This window comes from Sciurus carolinensis, chromosome 2 (assembly GCF_902686445.1).
Source record: "Sciurus carolinensis chromosome 2, mSciCar1.2, whole genome shotgun sequence".
NCBI lineage: Eukaryota > Metazoa > Chordata > Mammalia > Rodentia > Sciuridae > Sciurus > Sciurus carolinensis.
In genome coordinates, this window is record NC_062214.1 from 96237896 (window position 1) to 96257590 (window position 19695).

At 37.7% G+C, this 19695-nt stretch overlaps 1 protein-coding gene across 6 annotated transcripts in view; it reads left to right on the forward strand.

Moving 5' to 3' along the window:
• Window positions 1–19695, forward strand: part of Aldh1a2 (aldehyde dehydrogenase 1 family member A2) — a 172886-nt gene that overhangs the window by 122993 nt on the left and 30198 nt on the right. For 5 of the 6 annotated variants that reach the window (XM_047536147.1, XM_047536137.1, XM_047536161.1 and 2 more), the window contains 3 exons: window positions 4101–4162; window positions 6464–6592; window positions 6715–6828. In XM_047536147.1, coding sequence (XP_047392103.1) covers window positions 4101–4162; window positions 6464–6592; window positions 6715–6828 — 305 coding nt within the window. The remainder of the gene's footprint in view (window positions 1–4100; window positions 4163–6463; window positions 6593–6714; window positions 6829–19695) is intronic. The other variant, XM_047536126.1, reaches the window with a different exon arrangement.

Genomic DNA, 19695 nt, shown 5'->3' on the forward strand with positions numbered 1-19695 from the left:
TATAATTATTTCATTTTTTTTCCAGTTGTATCTATTATAATAGGCTAAGAATAGCTATTGCTAACAATGCACACAGATAGTGACTTAGATTTGTCTGATTTAGTCTTGTTAATAGTGAATGCATCTGGTGAAATCTATTCAATTAGACAGTGAGGGATTGTTTGCTCTGCCCACCTAAGAACCAAATTGGTGAATTGGTGATGACAGGAGGTCATGAAGTCAGCTTCACAGCTTCTTTGAGAGACTGATGCTGAAAAGGACCTCAGGGATTCCTAAGGCCACTCTTCTCATTTTTAGACAAAGAAGCCAGTACAGAAAAGTAAACTGACTTTTTTCCTAAGACAATGTAATAAAATAGTGGTAGAGTTAAGATACCTTCATGACAGGCTCAGGAACCTAACTTCTTCAGATCTAGCAGACAGCTGCAAGCTGTGTTTAGTACCACTTTATGCTAATGTAACGTTTCACTTTTTGTATAGGTATAAGTTTATCACTATAACTGTAAAATGTTCAGAAAGATCTGTGCCATGTTAATGTGTGTAGGTGTCTGCTAGGGTACATGTTGGAATAATTCAGTGTAATTGGTCTAATTGCTTAATACTGGAATCACCAAAAGGGTTACTAACTTCTTGAAAGGTAATTCTGTATGAAGTTCAGAGATGGGAAGTTGACCTTCCATTCACTAAATTATGTTACAGATTTTTGTGCTATTGAATAAATTCATTTTTATTGTTACAAGTCATACGTAATTTACTACAATTCTTGAGATGCTTTTACTATTATGATTTGGAACTTGCAGTTCATATGTGATACATTTCTGCTCAATTTCTGGAACATTTTGTATTTTTCTGACTTTATGAACTATACATATTGACTATTGACTCATACTCTCTCTAGTTTATGTATAGAATGTACCATTGCTAGGTATTATGAGAATAAAATTACAGTGAAATTATTTTTCAAGCAACTACAAAATCTGCCTTGAAGAGTAATGTTTGCCTTGAAGGAATTATCCAAATAATTAAATTGTTCTAATTAACTAAATATTACTCTCCTGTGTAATTTAATAAAGTCCCCATAAAAGAACATAAGATCAGTGGCTCAGTATTTCACAAATATGGAATTATTATTATTATATTACCCATCTCTAGGGACAGAGACTTTTCTTAATATAGTTATAGAATTATACCATTATAGGCTCTGTGCACACATGTTCAGTAAAAATTAATCCATACAGTTCAATCAAATTTGTAATATAATGAAGAATTTAAGATTTTTATGTGCTTCATTAGTTGCAAACTAATCTTTGGTTATTAAAACCCCTCAGGTATAAGGAGACATCAGAAAAGTTGTCTCTGCTGACTGAGTGTTAATATAAATGCCTTTTAAAAGCAGTTTCTCCTAGACAGAGAAGAGTTAACATATATTTCTGTTTTAGTCAGCTTTTTCATTGCTGTGACCAAAAGACCTGACAAGATCAATTTTAGAGGAGGAAAAGTTTGTTTGGGGCTCACATTTCAGAGGTTTTAGTCCACAGATGGCCCACTCCATTGCTCCTGCCTAAGGGGAGGCAGAGGAAGAACATCATGGCAGAAGTGTGGTGAAGGAAAGCAGCTGGGAACATGGTATCAGGAAGCAGAGGGAGACCTCTGCCCAACAGGGACAAAACATATACCTCAAAGGAATTCTGTGAACAACCCACCCCCTCCAGCCACACCCTACCTGCTCACAGTTACCACCCAATTAACCCATGCAAGTGGATTAATTAGTTTAAGGCTCTCATAACCCAATCAGTTTGTCTCTGAAATTTCTTGCATTGTCTCACACATGAGTTTTTGGGGGGCACTCCATATATAAACCATAACTATATGGAGATGGGTAGACTTGATCTTGTGTCCCCTCTGAGTTGACTCTGCCTGGATAGAAGGGAAAAAGACTCTCAGTCCTGGACTTCCTCAATCATCCAAGGGGAAGTGACTCTATAGTGTTGTCCCCTTTATAACTTAAGATACCAGAGATTATGTGAGTTCCCTGTGTTCATATCCTCAAAGAATCACCTCACTCACCCTTCTTCACAAAAGAGTGTCACTGATTTCTTTTGTTCTTATCCCATTTGTATTTCTTCTCTGTTGTAAAAAATGGAATCTATTCAGAAGATCCATGGGTTGTCTGCATACAGAGCTAGTACTGTTAATTTAATTTAAAAATATTACTCAGACTTCTTATTGTCATCTTATGGATAAGTTCACACGTATTGGTTACTTTTTGTTGTAATGGTGACACAATTTGAAATAATTCCCTACAGTTGCTGAACCTGCCAACTTCTCATTTCTTCAATTTAAAATGATATCCATAAAACAAAGTCAAGAAATGAACGGAAAAGCTTTTCCATACTATGATAGAGAATTAATTTCTTCAATATCAGTAGAGCTCTTCAAATGACTAAAAAAGATGAAAAACTCAATAGAAAAATGGTAAATGATATAAATCTGAAGGAAAAATTGAAAATGACCTGTAAACATAAAAGGTGCTCACACTCATAGATCATTAGACATAAACAAAAACAATTTGTCACTTTCCAGCTGTCAGATTGTCTGACATCAAAGTGTTTAAAAAACTTTGGTGGTAAGGAGTAGAAAGTATAACATGTTGTTAAAACTGCAAATTGTTTTAACTTGTCTGAAGGGTAATTTGGCAAATATTTATGAAAATACATAAAATGCACATAAACTTTGATAAATTCTACACAAAGATATATAAAATATTAGGCTTTGCAGCATTATTTATAACAGCTTAAACTCTCTCTGTCCCTCAGGGAAGTTCCTAATAATAGCATTATTTATGAAGCCAATAGAATAGCATTTAACCATTAAAAAAATGTGTTAGCTTTATGTAAAGAAAGGGAAGAAAAATAAAATATTAAAGACAATGAATAACATAATCCCATTTGTATTTTAGAAAAAGGAAGAGAGAAGTGACTGAATGAAGGTTCTTTGAAAAGATGCATCAGTAACAGATAGCAGTTAATTCTGCGAAAGGGTAGAGGTCAGAGGTCCAGGAGAAAAAGAGGGGAGTGGGGAGCTCTTGAATGTAAATACTTAAAATGCATGATTTTGAATTTAGTTAAAACAATTTTGTGTGATAAATATTAGTGATTAAGATGTGTTGAGAGACAATGATAAACTGTCTACTTCATATCCTTTCTTGTCCCCCCATCCACATACTCCTGTCCCCACCTTCTTCTGCATCCCTAACAGTTGTCTTCTTGAGTATTAGCTGAGTGTCTTCACTTTCCTGAGGGACTGCTTTTGAGAGAGAGATCAGGTCTAATGAAGTGGCCAAAGGGCTGGCAGTAGGGGGAAAACAAAGACTTTACCTAGTTCTGGAAAGGAAAGCCATATGCTAAAAGTGACCCATTCTTTGGTTAGTTCAAGTGGCCTTTTAAAACAATTTAGATAAAAGCAGTGATGTTTCCTTAAAAAATAATTTGGTTTGGACTCTCCCAATTGTTTATTGCTCCTATAAGAAAAGCAAGGTTATTAAATTTCTCTCAAGCTCTTTTACTTTAACCCCTATTGTTCATTTTCATGCCTCGTTCAAGGATGGAAGCTTTAGGTTATTGATGGAGTTCTTCTTGGCATATATCTTACTTTTACTCTTCAATTTTTCTAGTTGCCCAACATTTTAAATATGGCCAATAGCATTTTCTTGAATATTTTTAATACTTAGAAAGTTATTTAAGCATTTGGGTTACTCCGGTTTTTCAAATAAGTGTTCTGCGTGTTATTTTAATACTTCATAAATATTTAGTTTTTAATAATTGACAACTTCCCCTACCCTAACCCAAGACCACTTCAAGTGTTAATAAGTTTGTCCTTAATTTACCGCAGAGGTCCTCTCATCAGCTCTGTATGTTTGGGAGCCTTATTCAGAGGTACTCCAGGCCAAGTGATTGCTCTTCCCAGCTTTTGTGTATGGTCAAATAGGAAGTTTATCCAACTTCGTTTCTGTTTTTTGATGCCACCAATGTTCTCCCTCTGCATTATTCTTCCTAACCTAAATTTGCTGGGAGTGACTATGCTCATGCTTTTTTCTTTCAGATGGAGACTATTTTACCTTTACAAGACACGAACCCATTGGAGTGTGTGGACAGATCATCCCAGTGAGTGTATCTCCTCACACCTTGTATTTATTTTCATTTGACCCAGTTCTTTTAAAGACACATAAAACATGGTCCTCAGCGATGTGTGTTTTCCATTACTGGGAAGAAAAAACTGAGCTCATGTTGTTGACATATCTTCAACAGCCTCCCTGCAAATGCTTATTTGAACAGGTTAATAGAGTTTCAGCTCTGTTACCAGGAGTTGAGTTCTCAAGTCATGGAATTCTCATGATTAAAATAAGCAAAGCTAAGCACAGTGTATTAATAACCTGCCCTTGGTTATGGATGTCCATTCTGCTTATGGAAAAGTAATGCTTTGTTATATTTGCTTGTTTATTTTTTAGAACTGTGACTCACCATGTTTCCAGGCATATTATTTATATAGTTTTTTAATCCCATTCTTTCCCACTGTCTCTTTTCACAAGAATCTAGATAGGAGACGCTACAGAAGACACAGCAGTACAGTTAATGTCATGGTCATAATTGAAACCATGCCGGGCTGTTGTCTGTCTTGTAAAGGAATATAGATGTAGTGCTTAGTGTTTGGATTGGAACATTAAACACTGTCCTTTGCTCTCTGTCTCTTTCTCATACACACCCTTGGCACAATAAAAAACATCACTGAACCTTTTAACAGTACTAGCTAATAGTTCTGGCTGAGATTTCAAGGGAAGAATCAATTAAACTCTTACAGGATAGAGAAGTTTTCTCTTTTCCAAATCGAGGACATAACAAAATAATCTTGCTCTTGGGAGTCAGAGATTTGGGGGAGTGATTGGTATTTGTTCAAATGACCAGTAAGCCCTGGGGTAACTGGAATTTATTAGAGATTGAAAAGGGAAAATGAGAAGTTTGGTTGAAGTTCTTCTGCTCCTACCCCAGGGGACTCCTGCTTGGATGGCTCAGGGATGGGTCTGTCACCTTCACTGCAGGACTCAAACCTGCTCCCCTTGCCCTTCCCCAGCCTCTCAGAGCTGCAGCTTCTCTGACAGGACAAGAGCTGTTTGTCAGCCAGCCCCAGCTCAATTACTGCTCTCCAAGATTTATATACTGTAGATGGAATTAAAACATTGCGGAGGACTCCCAAGTTTATAAACAACTAGGGGGAAAAGAAATTGGGTGTTTGGTGAAGGCAAGACACTTGTATATTTTTGCAGGCTTGCCAGAGCCAGTGAGAATCCTTCAAGGATGGCAGCTGAGAGGCTTCAGGCAGAAACACAGTGTGGCCAGGCGCTGCAGCCAGGGGACTAGGAATTCTGCTTTCTTTCTTAATGAAATTATCAATGACACCTGATAGTTATGAGTCTCATGCCTGAACTTATGTTGAAACAAGCTTAATGTCCTATTAAAATCAGTTTCAACCATTTTAGGCTCCAAATTTCATATACTCCCATAAATATATTTTTTATCGCTAGATTATTTTGCTGAGGAAAAGAGAGAGATGAAAATTTTTGCATACTCATCAGTAGATGCACTTTATTACTTTATTTTTTGTAGTCGTATGTGTTATATGATAATACATGTAAAACAAACTGCTATCTTGAAGTACACATAGACTTAAATTTAATTTACCGCTAGAAATTTTCTTTTTTTCCGGGGAGGGGGACAGTACCAGGGATTGAACCCAGAGCCACTTAACCACTGAACCACATCCCCAGCCTGTTTTTATTTTTTGAGACAGGGTCTCACTAAGTTGCCTAAGGCCTCACTAAATTGCTGAGTCTGATTTTGAACTTGGAATCCTCCTGTCTCAGTCTCCCATGCTGCTGGAATCACAGGCAGTCACACCCTATCTGGTTAGAAATTTTCCGTCTACATTGAATAGATTTCACATTAATGTGCAAATCCTGCTGTAAAAATCCTAAATTCAAGAGAATGTTTTCAAACACAAGAACTAATTGGAAATAAAGCTTTGTTTGTTGTTGTTGTTGTGCTGGGTATCAAACCCAGGACCTCCTGCATGCTAAGCATGCATTTTACCACTGATAGCATCCTCAGTCACAAGAACCATAACATAAAACAACAACCATAAAAACCAAAAATTTCCTTTCAACCATGAAATTTCTTTTGATGGGTAGGTGGAATATAGTAATTTGTTGTATAGAGAGAAAAGAAGAGATTTTCAATGTCAGTGCTATTCTATTCTTAATGAAGTAATTTAAAATCCAAACATCTATACTTTGTGGAGAACAAGATTTATGTTGAGGACTAGTTTAAGAAAAATCCTAGAAGTCACAGCTTAGAAACCAAGTGGTAGAGGAATATTTTTCCATTTATCAACCTTGAGTTTTTTCCTTTCAGTGGAACTTCCCTCTGCTGATGTTTGCCTGGAAAATTGCTCCAGCTCTGTGCTGTGGCAATACAGTAGTTATTAAGCCAGCAGAGCAAACGCCCCTCAGCGCACTCTACATGGGAGCACTCATCAAGGAGGTAGGGGAAGCTGACTTCAGGAGTGGTTCCGACTCCCCTTACAGAGCCTGCAGAGCATGTTCCATCTAATGTGATTGTGTGGGCCTTCACAAAACACATGTCCCCCAATTCTGTTTTTTTAGGCTGGCTTTCCACCTGGAGTCATCAATATTGTGCCAGGATATGGGCCAACAGCTGGGGCAGCAATAGCTTCTCATGTTGGCATAGACAAGATTGCATTCACAGGTTCTACTGAGGTAGGTACCTGAGAAGCCATCAACTGAGGAACATAACACTGAAAATGGTACCTGTAAGCTAGACACCCATACAGCACTGAGTACCCAAGCCCTTCAAGAGTGATATTGGTCTCAGAGATAGAACATGGGTGAATATGAAAGCAAAGGTTCACATCAGCTATTGAATGCTACAGTTCTCTGAGCTTTATTTGGATACTATCTGTGTAAAAATCGTCCCAGAAGTTGTGGTTCTAGACACTTTTTTGATTCAAGAACCTATGGCAGAAGCAAGTTAAGAAGCTGAAAATCTGACTGGGTGTGGTGGCGCCAGCCTATAATCCCAGCATCTTGGGAAACTGAGGCAGGAGTATTGTGAGTTCAAAGCCCGCCTCAGCAAAAGTGAAGTGCTAAGCAACTCAGTGAGACCCTGTCTTTAAATAAAATACAAATAGGGTTGGGGATGTGGCTCAGTGGTTGAGTGCCCCTGAGTTCAATCCCTGGTACCCCCCCCAAAAAAAAGAAATTGAAAATTTAAATTAGTCTCTAGCAGAGATGAGAATGGAGACATAACTTTTCTTTCTCTTGATTTCCTATAGATGCAAATGGCACATAACTATGCCCTATGAGACATAAGGGAAGATACAGAGCAGGGGTCAGCAAACTTTTCCAGTGAAGGGCCTGATTGTAATGGCTGTACAATTTGCAGGCAATGTGGTCTCTGTTGCAGTCACTCAGTTATTAATTACTAGCACCAAGCAGTCATAGATAAACTAGGAGTGTAACTGTGTACCAATAAAACTTATAGGCACTGAAGTTTAAATTTCATATGATTTTTACAAATCAATGATACTAACTTTTAATTTTTTCCAGATATTTAAAAATGTGAAAACTGTTCTTACCTTGTAGATAATACCAAAAGAGGTAGCAGTTTATAAATCCCTGATGTAGAACCACAAGTCTGCTTAGGGAGATGCTTAGGGAGTGTGTTTTTTATTCAGATAACAGATGATCAAAGAGAAATTCCAATTCATTGTCTCAAGTTGAACTTCATAGGTGCTAATATCATCATTGCACAAAGGATGTCTGCAAGTCTAGAAGAGTGCTCCCCAAAAGAAAGAGAACAAGAGCAGCATTTGTCACTTTATTAGTTCAGTAGTCTAAAAATTGTAAAGAAACAAGTGAAATTAATCTTCACAACATATTTAATTAAGTCAGTATTTCCAAAGTATTATTTCAACAACTAAACAATATGAAAATTATTAACACAATATTTTGCATTCTATTTTTCATATAAAGTTTTGAAATCTGTTGTGTGTTTTACATTTGTAGCACACCTCGATTCAGACGAGCCACATTTCAAATATTCTATGGCCACATATGGTTAATGGCTAACATTGGAGTGTATAGGTCTAGAAAGTTGATAATATCAGTTGCTAGAGAGTTTAACTGACTGTTGTTAAATTCATGAAAAATTTCATTAAAGATGGATTAATGGACTTGAATGTTAATTTACATTTAAAGATTATTGCGTTTTATGTTTCTCCAGAGTAAATCTTGTTTGTTTCTCCAAAATTTTTGTTATACTTGCACTTTTTATACTTTTTCAATTTAATGAAATACATAAATCAAAATGAGAGTATGAAAGGGAATAATTATTTCTATATAAGCTGAATCTAATGCTTTGAAAAATGTTTGCTAAGGAGAGATCCTTAAAAAAACAAACAAACAAAAAAACAACTCTGCAACCAATTAGGAGTAGGTAAGAAAGACAATTGTAAAAGATTAGGGGAAATCTAGCTAGAGTGCTAACCTGGGTTGCTTGGCAAATGTTAACTCTCTACTCCACTTAAAGAAACTGAAACTAGAAATCTTCAAAGTATTTTAAGGATATGGTTTAGTCAGACAGGACAAAAGGAATAGTAATTGAAGTTCTTGGTTTTATATAGAAAAACTGGAGAATTAAATACACATTTTAAAAATGTAAATGACATACTTAAGGTGACTTTTCTTGTTTCAACCTTCTTTTTCTGTTAAGTGAACAAGGTCCTGATTGAGTCAGGTAAGACACTTGTGTATAATTTTTTAATAAAAATTTGTAATAAAAATAAGAGTATGATATACAGATATAAATTATATATGAGATACAATACTATGTTATACCAGTATCTAAAGATATTCTTCTTTCTTTTTAATAGCTACATGGAATACTCTTGCATCAGTATTTTTTTTTTTTTTTATTGTGAACAAATGGGATACATGTTCTTTCACTGTTTGTACATAGAGTAAAGGCATACCATTTGTGTAATCATACGTTTACATAGGGTGATGTTGGTTGATTCATTCTGTTATTTTTTTCCCCTTCCCCCCACCCCTCCCATCCCTCTTTTCCCTCTATACAGTCCTTCCTTCCCCCATTCTTGCCCCCCTCCCTAACCCTCACTCTAACCTTAAAACTAACCCCTCCCACACCCCATTATGTATCATCATCCACTTATCAGCGAGATCATTCTTCCTTTGGTTTTTTGAGATTGGCTTATCTCACTTAGCATGATATTCTCCAATTTCGTCCATTTGCTTGCAAATGCCATAATTTTATCATTCTTTATGGCTGAGTAATATTCCATTGTATATATATGCCACAGTTTCTTTATCCATTCATCAACTGAAGGGCATCTAGGTTGGTTCCACAATCTGGCTATGGTGAATTGAGCAGCAATGAACATTGATGTGGCTGTATCTCTGTAGTATGCTGATTTTAAGTCCTTTGGGTATAGGCCAAGGAGTGGGATAGCTGGGTCAAATGGTAGTTCCATTCCAAGTTTTTTAAGGAATCTCCATACTGCCTTCCAGAGTGGTTGCACTAATTTGCAACCCCACCAGCAATGTATGAGTGTACCTTTTTCCCCACATCCTCGCCAACACCTGTTGTTGCTTGTGTTCTTGATAATCGCCATTCTGATTGGGGTGAGATGGAATCTTAGGGTGGTTTTGATTTGCATTTCTTTTATTACTAGAGATGTTGAACATTTTTCCATATGTTTGTTGATTGTTTGTAGGTCTTCTTCTGTGAAGTGTCTGTTCATTTCCTTAGACCATTTGTCGATTGGATTATTTGTAGTCTTGGTGTTGAGTTTTTTGAGTTCTTTATAGATTCTGGAGATTAGTGCTCTATCTGAAGTATGATTGGCAAAGATTTTCTCCCACTCTGTAGGCTCTTTCTTCACATTGCTGATAGTTTCCTTTGCTGAGAGAAAGCTTTTTAGTTTGAATCTATCCCAGTTGTTGATTCTTACTTTTATTTCTTGTGCTATGGGAGTCCTGTTGAGAAAGTCTGGTCCTAAGCCGACATGTTGAAGATCTGGACCTACATTTTCTTCTATAAGATGCAGGGTCTCTGGTCTGATTCCGAGGTCCTTAATCCATTTTGAGTTTAGTTTTGTGCACGGTGAGAGATATGGGTTTATTTTCATTTTGTTGCATATGGATTTCCAATTCTCCCAGCACCATTTGTTGAAGAGGCTATCTTTTCTCCATTGCATATTTTTGGCCCCTTTGTCTAGTATGAGGAAATTATATTTGTTTGGGTTTGTGTCCGTGTCTTCTATTCTGTACCATTGATCTACCTGTCTATTTTGGTACCAATACCATGCCGTTTTTGTTACTATTGCTTTGTAGTAAAGTTGAAGTTCAGGTATTGCAATACCCCCTGCTTCATTTTTCCTGCGAAGGATTGCTTTAGCAATTCTGGGTTTCTTATTCTTCCAGATGAATTTCATAATTGCTTGCTCTATTTCTGCAAGGTACATCATTGGGATTTTAATTGGAATTGCATTGAATCTGTATAGCACTTTTGGTAGTATGGCCATTTTGACAATATTAATTCTGCCTATCCAGGAACATGGGAGATCTTTCCATCTTCTAAGGTGTTCTTTAATTTCTTTCTTTAGTGTTCTGTAGTTCTCATTGTAGAGGTCTTTCACCTCTTTTGTGAGATTGATTCCCAAGTATTTTATTTTTTTTGAGGCTATTGTGAATGGAGTAGTTTTCCTAACTTCTCTTTCTGAAGATTCATCACTTATGTATAAAAATGCATTGGATTTATGAGCATTGATCTTGTATCCTGCTACTTTACTGAATTCACTTATGAGTTCTAAGAGTTTTCTGGTGGAATTTCCTGGTTCCTCTAAGTATATAATCATATCATCAGCAAATAGGGATAGTTTGAGTTCTTCTTTTCCAATTCGTATCCCTTTAATTTCTTTGGTCTGTCTAATTGCTCTGGCTAGAGTTTCAAGGACGATATTGAATAGGAGTGGTGAGAGAGGGCATCCCTGCCTTGTTCCAGATTTTAGGGGGAATGCTTTCAGTTTTTCACCATTAAGAATAATATTAGCCATGGGCTTAGCATAGATGGCCTTTACAATGTTAAGGAACGTTCCCACTATCCCTATTTTTTCTAGTGTTTTGAGCATGAAGGGGTGCTGTATTTTATCAAATGCTTTTTCTGCATCTATTGAAATAATCATGTGGTTCTTGACTTTAAGTCTGTTGATATGGTGAATTACATTTATTGATTTCCTGATGTTGAACCAACCTTGCATCCCTGGGATGAAACCCACTTGATCATGATGCACTATCTTTTTAATACATTTTTGTATGCGATTTGCTAAAATTTTGTTGAGAATTTTTGCGTCGATGTTCATTAAGGAAATTGGTCTGAAATTTTCTTTCCTCGATGTGTCTCTGTCTGGTTTAGGTATCAGGGTGATATTGGCTTCGTAGAATGAGTTTGGGAGGGTTCCCTCCTCTTCTATTTCATGGAATACTTTGAAAAGTATTGGAATGAGCTCTTCTTTAAAGGTTTTGTAGAACTCGGCTGAGAAACCATCAGGTCCTGGACTTTTCTTTGTTGGTAGGCTTTTGATGACTTCTTCTATTTCATTACTTGAAATTGGTCTATTTAAATTGTGCATGTCCTCCTCGTTTAGTTTAGGCAATTCATAGGTCTCTAGAAACTTGTTGATATCTTCGAAATTTTCTATTTTGTTGGAATATAGATTTTCAAAATAGCTTCTAATTATGTTTTGTATTTCAGTCGTGTCTGTTGTGATACTTCCTTGTTCATTCCGAATTTTGGTGATTTGGGTTTTCTCTCGTCTTCTCTTTGTTAGTGTGGCTAAAGGTTTATCAATTTTGTTTATTTTTTCGAAGAACCAACTATTTATTTTGTCAATTTTTTGTATTGTTTCTTTCGTTTCAATTTCGTTGATTTCAGCTCTGAGTTTAACTATTTCCTGTCTTCTACTACTTCTGGTGTTGGTCTGTTCTTCTTTTTCTAGGGCTTTGAGCTGTAGTGTTAGTTCATTTATTTTTTGAGTTTTACTTCTTTTATTAAATGCGCTCCATGAAATAAATCTTCCTCTAAGTACGGCTTTCATAGTGTCCCAGAGATTTTGATACGATGTTTCTTTGTTCTCGTTTACCTCTAAGAATTTTTTAATTTCCTTCCTAATATCTTCTGTTATCCATTCCTCATATAATAGCATATTGTTTAATCTCCAGGTGTTGGAGTAATTTCTGTTTTTTGCTCTTTCATTTATTTCTAGTTTCAATCCATTATGGTCTGATAAAATACAAGGAAGTGTCTCTATCTTCTTGTATTTGCTAACATTAGCTTTGTGGCATAATATATGGTCTATTTTAGAGAAGGATCCATGTGCTGCTGAGAAGAAAGTGTATTCACTCTTCGTTGGATGGTATATTCTATAAATGTCTGTTAAGTCTAAATTATTGATTGTGTTATTGAGATCTAAGGTTTCTTTATTCAATTTTTGTTTGGAAGATCTGTCCAGTGGAGAGAGAGGTGTGTTAAAATCACCTAGTATTATTGTATTGTGGTCTATTTGGTTTCTGAGATTGAGAAGGATTTGTTTGACATACATGGGTGAGCCACTGTTTGGGGCATAGATATTTATGATTGTTATGTCTTGCTGATTTATGGTTCCCTTAAGCATTATGAAATGTCCTTCTTTATCCCTTCTGATTAACTTTGGCTTGAAGTCCACTTTATCTGAAATGAGGATGGATACCCCAGCTTTTTTGCTGGGTCCATGTGCATGGTAAGTTTTTTCCCATCCTTTCACCTTTAGTCTTTGGGTATCTCTTTCTAAGAGATGAGTCTCTTGCAGGCAACATATTGTTGGATCTTTCTTTTTTATCCAATCTGCCAGTCTATGTCTTTTGATTGATGAATTCAGGCCGTTAATATTCAGGGTAATTATTGAGATATGATTTGTATTCCCGGTCATTTGACTCATTTTATTCATTTATTTGCTTATTTTTGACACGACTTGGTTCCTCTTTATTTGAGAGTTCCTTTAGGATATCTCCTCCCTTTGCTGATTTGCTTCTTTGTTTTTCATTTCTTCTTCATGGAATATTTTGCTGAGAATGTTCTGTAATGCTGGCTTTCTTTTTGTATATTCTTTTAGCTTTTGTTTATCATGGAAGGATTTTATTTCGTTGTCAAATCTGAAGGTAAGTTTTGCTGGGTATAAGATTCTTGGTTGGCATCCATTTTCTTTTAGGGCTTGAAAAATGTTATTCCAGGCCCTTCTAGCTTTTAGGGTCTGGATTGAAAAATCTGCTGATATCCGTATTGGCTTCCCCCTGAATGTAATTTGGTTCTTTTCTCTCACAGCCTTTAAGATTCTGTCTTTATTTTGTATGTTAGGTATTTTCATTATAATGTGCCTTGGTGTGGGTCTGTTGTAATTTTGTGTATTTGGAGTCCTGTAAGCCTCTTGAACTTGATTTTCCATTTCGTTCTTCAGATTTGGGAAATTTTCTGAAATTATCTCATTGAATAGGTTGTTCATTCCTTTGGTTTGTTTCTCTAAGCCTTCCTCAATCCCAATAATTCTCAAATTTGGCCTTTTCATGATATCCCATAGTTCTTGGAGATTCTGTTCATGATTTCTTACCATCTTCTCTGTTTGTTCGACTTTGTTTTCGAGGTTAAATATTTTGTCTTCAATATCTGAGGTTCTGTCTTCCAGGTGTTCTATCCTATTGGTTGTGCTTTCTATGGAGTTCTTAATTTGGTTTATTGTTTCCTTCATTTCAAGGATTTCTGTTTGGTTTTTTTTCAATATCTCTAACTCTTTATTGAAATGGTCTTTTGCTTCCTGTATTTGCTCTTTTAACTGTCTATTGGTGCGTTCATTCAATGCCTGCATTTGCTCTTTCATTTCATCGTTTGCTTCCCTTATCATGTTGATTATGTACATTCTGAACTCCCTTTCTGACATTTCTTCTGCCATGCTGTCATTGGATTTTATTGATATAACATCCAGATTTGTTTGAGGCATTTTCTTCCCTTGTTTTCTCATATTGTTCAGGTATCAGTGGACTGCAGAGATGTTGCAGATTTCCTCTATTGACTTATAATGTCCCTGAAGATTGCTAGTGTATCCCCTCTTATCCTTCAGTAGCCTGAAGTCTTAGAGGAAGTTGATACTTCGGTGTTCCCCTAGGTAGCTGCCTCTCTAGGGGTGGTGGTCTTCAGGTGGGGTATATTCCCTGCTAGAGGGCAGAGGTGCCTCTACTTGTTGACCAATGGTCATCCAAAGGGGAGCTAGACTGCGGGCTAAGGCAATGCCTGTTTGGGCCTGTGTCTCTGGTTTTACTGTCTTTGTGGGAAAACCTCACTCTGCGGGGAAGACCCACCCGGTGGGGAGGTCTCACTAGTCCATTCCCCTCCTAGAGGTTCTCCTCAGTCCACAACTACCGCCTGTGCAGGGCAGCCTTCCCAAGCAGCGTTTCCAGGGGCCTGGACCTACCTCCTGGGCTTGGGAGCCCTGCCCTTCGCAGACGAGTCTCCTTTGGTGGCCCCTCCTCAGAGAAGCTGCCCACAGTCCTGGAACCTTCGCTCCACCCCTCAGCTGGTCTCTGTGTAGCTCTTTCAAGAAAAGGTGCTTAGATCCCTGGCTCAGACCGTGCTTTGCACCTAATCACTTGGCTATGCGACCCCTCCTCTGAAGAGTCACTTGGAGCCTCGTACATATGCTCCAAGCCCCAGTGACCCGTCACTCGTCTCTTCCTCCAGGCAGGTGTTCTGTGTGGGCGCTTGGAGACCAAGCCACTCACTGCGCACCTCCACCTCCTCAGGACAGCCCCCTCCCCGTTGTTCAGGCAGTTGCTGAATCCAAATAGTTCGCCACCCAACTCTTTCTCTGGCAGCCCCCGGAGCCCTGGCAGATTGGTCCAAAAAACCAAAAAACCAAGCGGTGTGCTGCTCGGCCTCCTCTGCAAGGTCTCCCACTTTCCGAGCTCACTGTTCCAATGAGGGTAGATGTGTCTTGCTGCCTGGGCAGGGCAGCCTTCCCAGGGGCCCAGACCTACCTTCTGGGCCTGGGAGCCTCACCCTTCGTAGACGAGTCTCCTTAGGTTGTCCCTTCTCAGAGACGCTGCCTGAAGTCCTGGAACCTTCACTTCGCCCCTCAGTTTGTCTCTGTGTAGTTCATTCAAGAAAAGGTGCCTAGGTCCCTGGACCGGACCTTGCTATGCACCTAATCGCCTGGCTATGCGACCCGCCCTCTGAGCAGTCACTTGGAGCCTCGTACATATGCTCCAAGCCCCAGTGACCCGTCGCTCATCTCTTCCTCCAGGTGTGGGCGCTTGGAGACCAAGGCACTCACTGCGTACCTCCACCTCCTCTGGGCAGCCCCCTCCCCGTTGCTCAGGCGGTTGCTGGATCCAAACAACTCGCCGCCCCACTCTTTCTCTGGCAGCCGCTGGAGCCCTGGCAGATCGCTCCAAAACCAAGCAGTGTGTCGCACAACCTCCCTTGCAAAGATCCCCGCTTTCCGAGTTCACTGCTCCAGCAGGGGAGGTGTGACTTGCCGCCTGGGCAGGGGCAGCCTTTGCAGGCAACGTTCCCAGGGGCCCGGACCTCCCTCCTGGGCTTGAGAGCCTCACCCTTCGCAGACGAGTCTCCTTAGGTTAGAGAATCTGCCCGCGGTCCTGGAAACTTCAATCCGCCATTTTTCGCTCCGCTTCGCTGTCCGTTTTTACCGCTCCGGCGGGGGAGGGGCGACCCGCCGAGTCACTGTACTTCACAAAGTTCTCTGCGTTCCAGGGCTACTGCCCCTTCGGGGACGCCTCCCCTATGGGAGAAACTCCCCGGGCGGCTTTGAGTTGGTCCCAAGTCACTATCTCCTCTTTTGAATCTTGAGTCCTGGAGCAACATGAAATGCAGCCGCCCTCTAGTCCGCCATCTTGAACCTCCTCCTCTTGCATCAGTATTATTTAGTAATTTAATATTCTGTTAATGTGCACACCAGCAACTTTTTTTTTCTTTCACTTTTGTTCCTGCACAAACCAGTGAAATAAAAGCCTTTGGAGATACAAGAGAGATTGTGTGTGTGTGTGTGTGTGTGTGTGTGTGTGTGTGTGCGCGCATGTGTATGTGTGTATGTATGTATGTAAGATACTCTGTTGGATGTTCCTGGAAATTAAATTGCAAATTGATAGAATATTTATATTTTCATTTCCTTACCAAGAATGCATTAGTTTTGGTTTCATTTACAGGATCTCTTTATATGTTAAGTATGTTAATCTTAAGTTTGTTGTATAACAAACCCCTTCAAGTTTATACAAATGGTTCTTCCCATTTTCTTTCTTTCTTTTTTTTTTTTTTTTTTTTGTTTAAATCTTTATTCTGGCGAGAATTTATTTTCATGTATAATGAAAGGTAGAGGCCTAAATTAGTTTTTTAACAAAAAAAATGAGTGTTCAATTATTTCAGCATAATGTATTAAAGAATGTATCATTATGTGATTCATTTTAATGCAACATAACATTATATGATAAAGTTCCATGTATACATGTCTCTGTTTTATGACTCTAAGTTTTATTTATCTATTGTTTAACTAGTACCAGACTGCTTTAATTACTAGGTCTTAGAAGTTGTGATATGGTAGATAAGACACCCTCCTTTTTGATTTTTCAAAACCTTTTGACCATTCTTGCCCTTTTAATCTTTAAGATGAAATTTCAAATTGATTTTATAAGCATCTTGCCTTTCTCCCCAGATCTCTGATTGGAATTTTGATTGGCATCACTTGTTAATTTGAGGGAAGGCCTCTCTTTACCATATTGACTTCTCATGTAGGAATCCCTTTAGTTATTTGTCATCAAATAGGTCTTAGGCATTTCTTGATTATTTCTAGGCATTTAATATTTTCTTCCAAAATATTTAAATCTAAAAACTGAGTACCTTTAAAAAAATGTTATAATGCTATGTAGTAGAAAGTTAGATGGAATAGATGGAACCTCATCTTTCAGCCCTCATAAGAAGTTGTATAACAAGTCAGTAAAAATGTTAGTGCTTGTTCTTGGAGGTCCTGGATTCAGATTTGTTTTGTCACTATCAATTTTTTAACATTTCAAATTAGTTTACTGAAATGTAAGTTACATACATTAAAACACACCCATTTAAGTATCAAATATACATAGCTATGTAATCACCACAGATTTCTCAGATCTCTTTTGAGCTAACACTCTTGGCTCCAGGCAGTCACTAATCCTTTTTATTAATTTTGCCTATTCCAGAATTATATATATATAGAACAACATATGTACTCTCTTACGTCCTCTGTTGTAGTTGTTCTTCAACATTTAACCTGTTATTGATGTGGTTATGTTTAAATCCCCCATCTTTATTTGGATTTTCTTTGTTCCATCTGGGTCCTGCCCGCTTGCCTTTCTCTGCCCTATTTTGAATGAATTGACTAATTTAATTTTCTGATTCATATTATTTGCTATACCTCTTTTTTAAGTGACTGCTTTAGTGTTTACAATATGCTTCTTAATCACAGTCTACCATTAAATGTATTGTTACTTCATATATAATACAATAATTACACAACGGTGCTCTTTCATTTGTCACATCATTTGTTCTATTTTTGTCCCTGATTTCCACATTATATGAACCTCAATACATTTCTATTATCATTATTTTAAAAATTCAATTATCTATAACAATTTTTAAAAATGGGAACAAAATTATTTTGTGGGTACTCACATTTTAGCTATTCCAACCCTCTTCTGTTTTGGTGTAGGCCCTACTTTCCTTCTCACATCATTTTCTTTTTTTAGGGGGTTACCAGAGATTAACTGAGGGGCACTTGACCCCTTAGCCACATCCCCAGTCCTATTTGTATTTTATTTAGAGTCAGAGTCTCACTGAGTTGCTTAGTGCCTGGCTTTTGCTGAGGCTGGCTTTGAACTCTCGTGACCCTCCTGCCTCAGCCTCCGAGCCACTGGAATTACAGGTGTGCACCACCACCATGCTTGGCTTCATATCATTTTCTTTATCTATAAAAATCTTTAACATTTCGTGTTCCCTTAGCTTTTTTTTGTCTGACGATATCTTTAATTTGTCTTTGGTTCTTTAATAACTGTCTTTTCCTGGATGTGGAATTCTGTTTTGACAGTTTTACTTCACTTTACTTTCAAGACATTGAAGATGTCATTCTGGTTTTTTTTTTGACTTGCCCTGTTTCTGATGAGACTCCACAGTCGTCGTCGTCTTTGTTTTATGGTGTATATTGTTTCCTTTTCCTCTGACTGCATTTAAGATTGTCTATTTTTACTGGTTGTCAGAAATATGATTGTGGTGTATTTTTGTGTATTTGTCTTGTTCTAATTGTTTTGGGGTTCATCAAAATTTTTTGGTTTTTTTGTTTTTTTTAAATTTTTTTATCTTTACAGACTGCATTTTGATTCATTGTACACTAATGGGGTACAACTTTTTGTTTCTGTGTTGTACACGATGTAGATTCACACCATTTGTGTAATCATACATGTACATAGGGTAATGTCTGGTTCTTTGAGTTTATAGTTTTCATTAAATTCAAAAAACATTTTGACCTTTATCTCTTCAAATATATTTTTGCCTTCTACTTCCCTCTTCTAATTACGTATGTGTTACATCACTTGACTTTATCCTACAGATCACTGAGGCTCTTTTCATTTATTCTCAATTTTTCTTCTCTTTATGCTTCAGTCTAGATAGCTTGTCATTTTAAAGTTCATTGATCTTCCTATAATGCTTGATCTGCTTCAGATGCATTTTTAAGCTCTAGAAATTCTGTGAGTTCTTTACATATATATATGTATCCATCATAGCTTTCCTTCCTCATTGTATCCTTGTTTTCCTTCAAATTTGTGAATGTATTTCTAATGCCTTTTTTTTAGGTCCTTCTCTGTTAATTTTAACATCTCTCATTTCTGGATCTATTCCTGTTGACTGATAGTTTTCCTGGTTATACTTCTTTTCACTTCTGTTATTTTTTGCAGGACACTGGACATTGTGACTGTTACATTGTAGAACATGTGGATTTTGTTGTCTTTCTTTAAAGAGTGGACTTTTTTTTCCCCTGGCAGTTAAGTCACTTAAGATTCAGCTTAACTCATCCAAGATTTATTTTCAAGCTTTGTTATGACTAGTTTGTGTTAGTAAATTGAGATTCTTCTAGAGTTTATACTGAATACCTCCAGCATTCACCAAGGACTTTCTACTCTGTCATCTCAGACTTAATGTCTCCCAACCCTGAATGAGTACCATCAGTTATTCAGCAGAGAAATTACTTGATATTTTTCTTTGCCCAGTCTCATGGGGTTTTTCCCTCTGCACTTCCAGCTTACCTTTCAGCCAAAGACACAGATGGACCCCCATGCAGATTTCTGGGTTTCACTCTTTCCCTCTGGTACTCATCTCCTCACATTTTAATCACTTCAGTCTTTGTGGGCTCAGGTCTCTATTTCATCAACTGAGTGAGACCATCATGTTCTGCTTTGGTTTCCTTACCAAACATTTGCTTA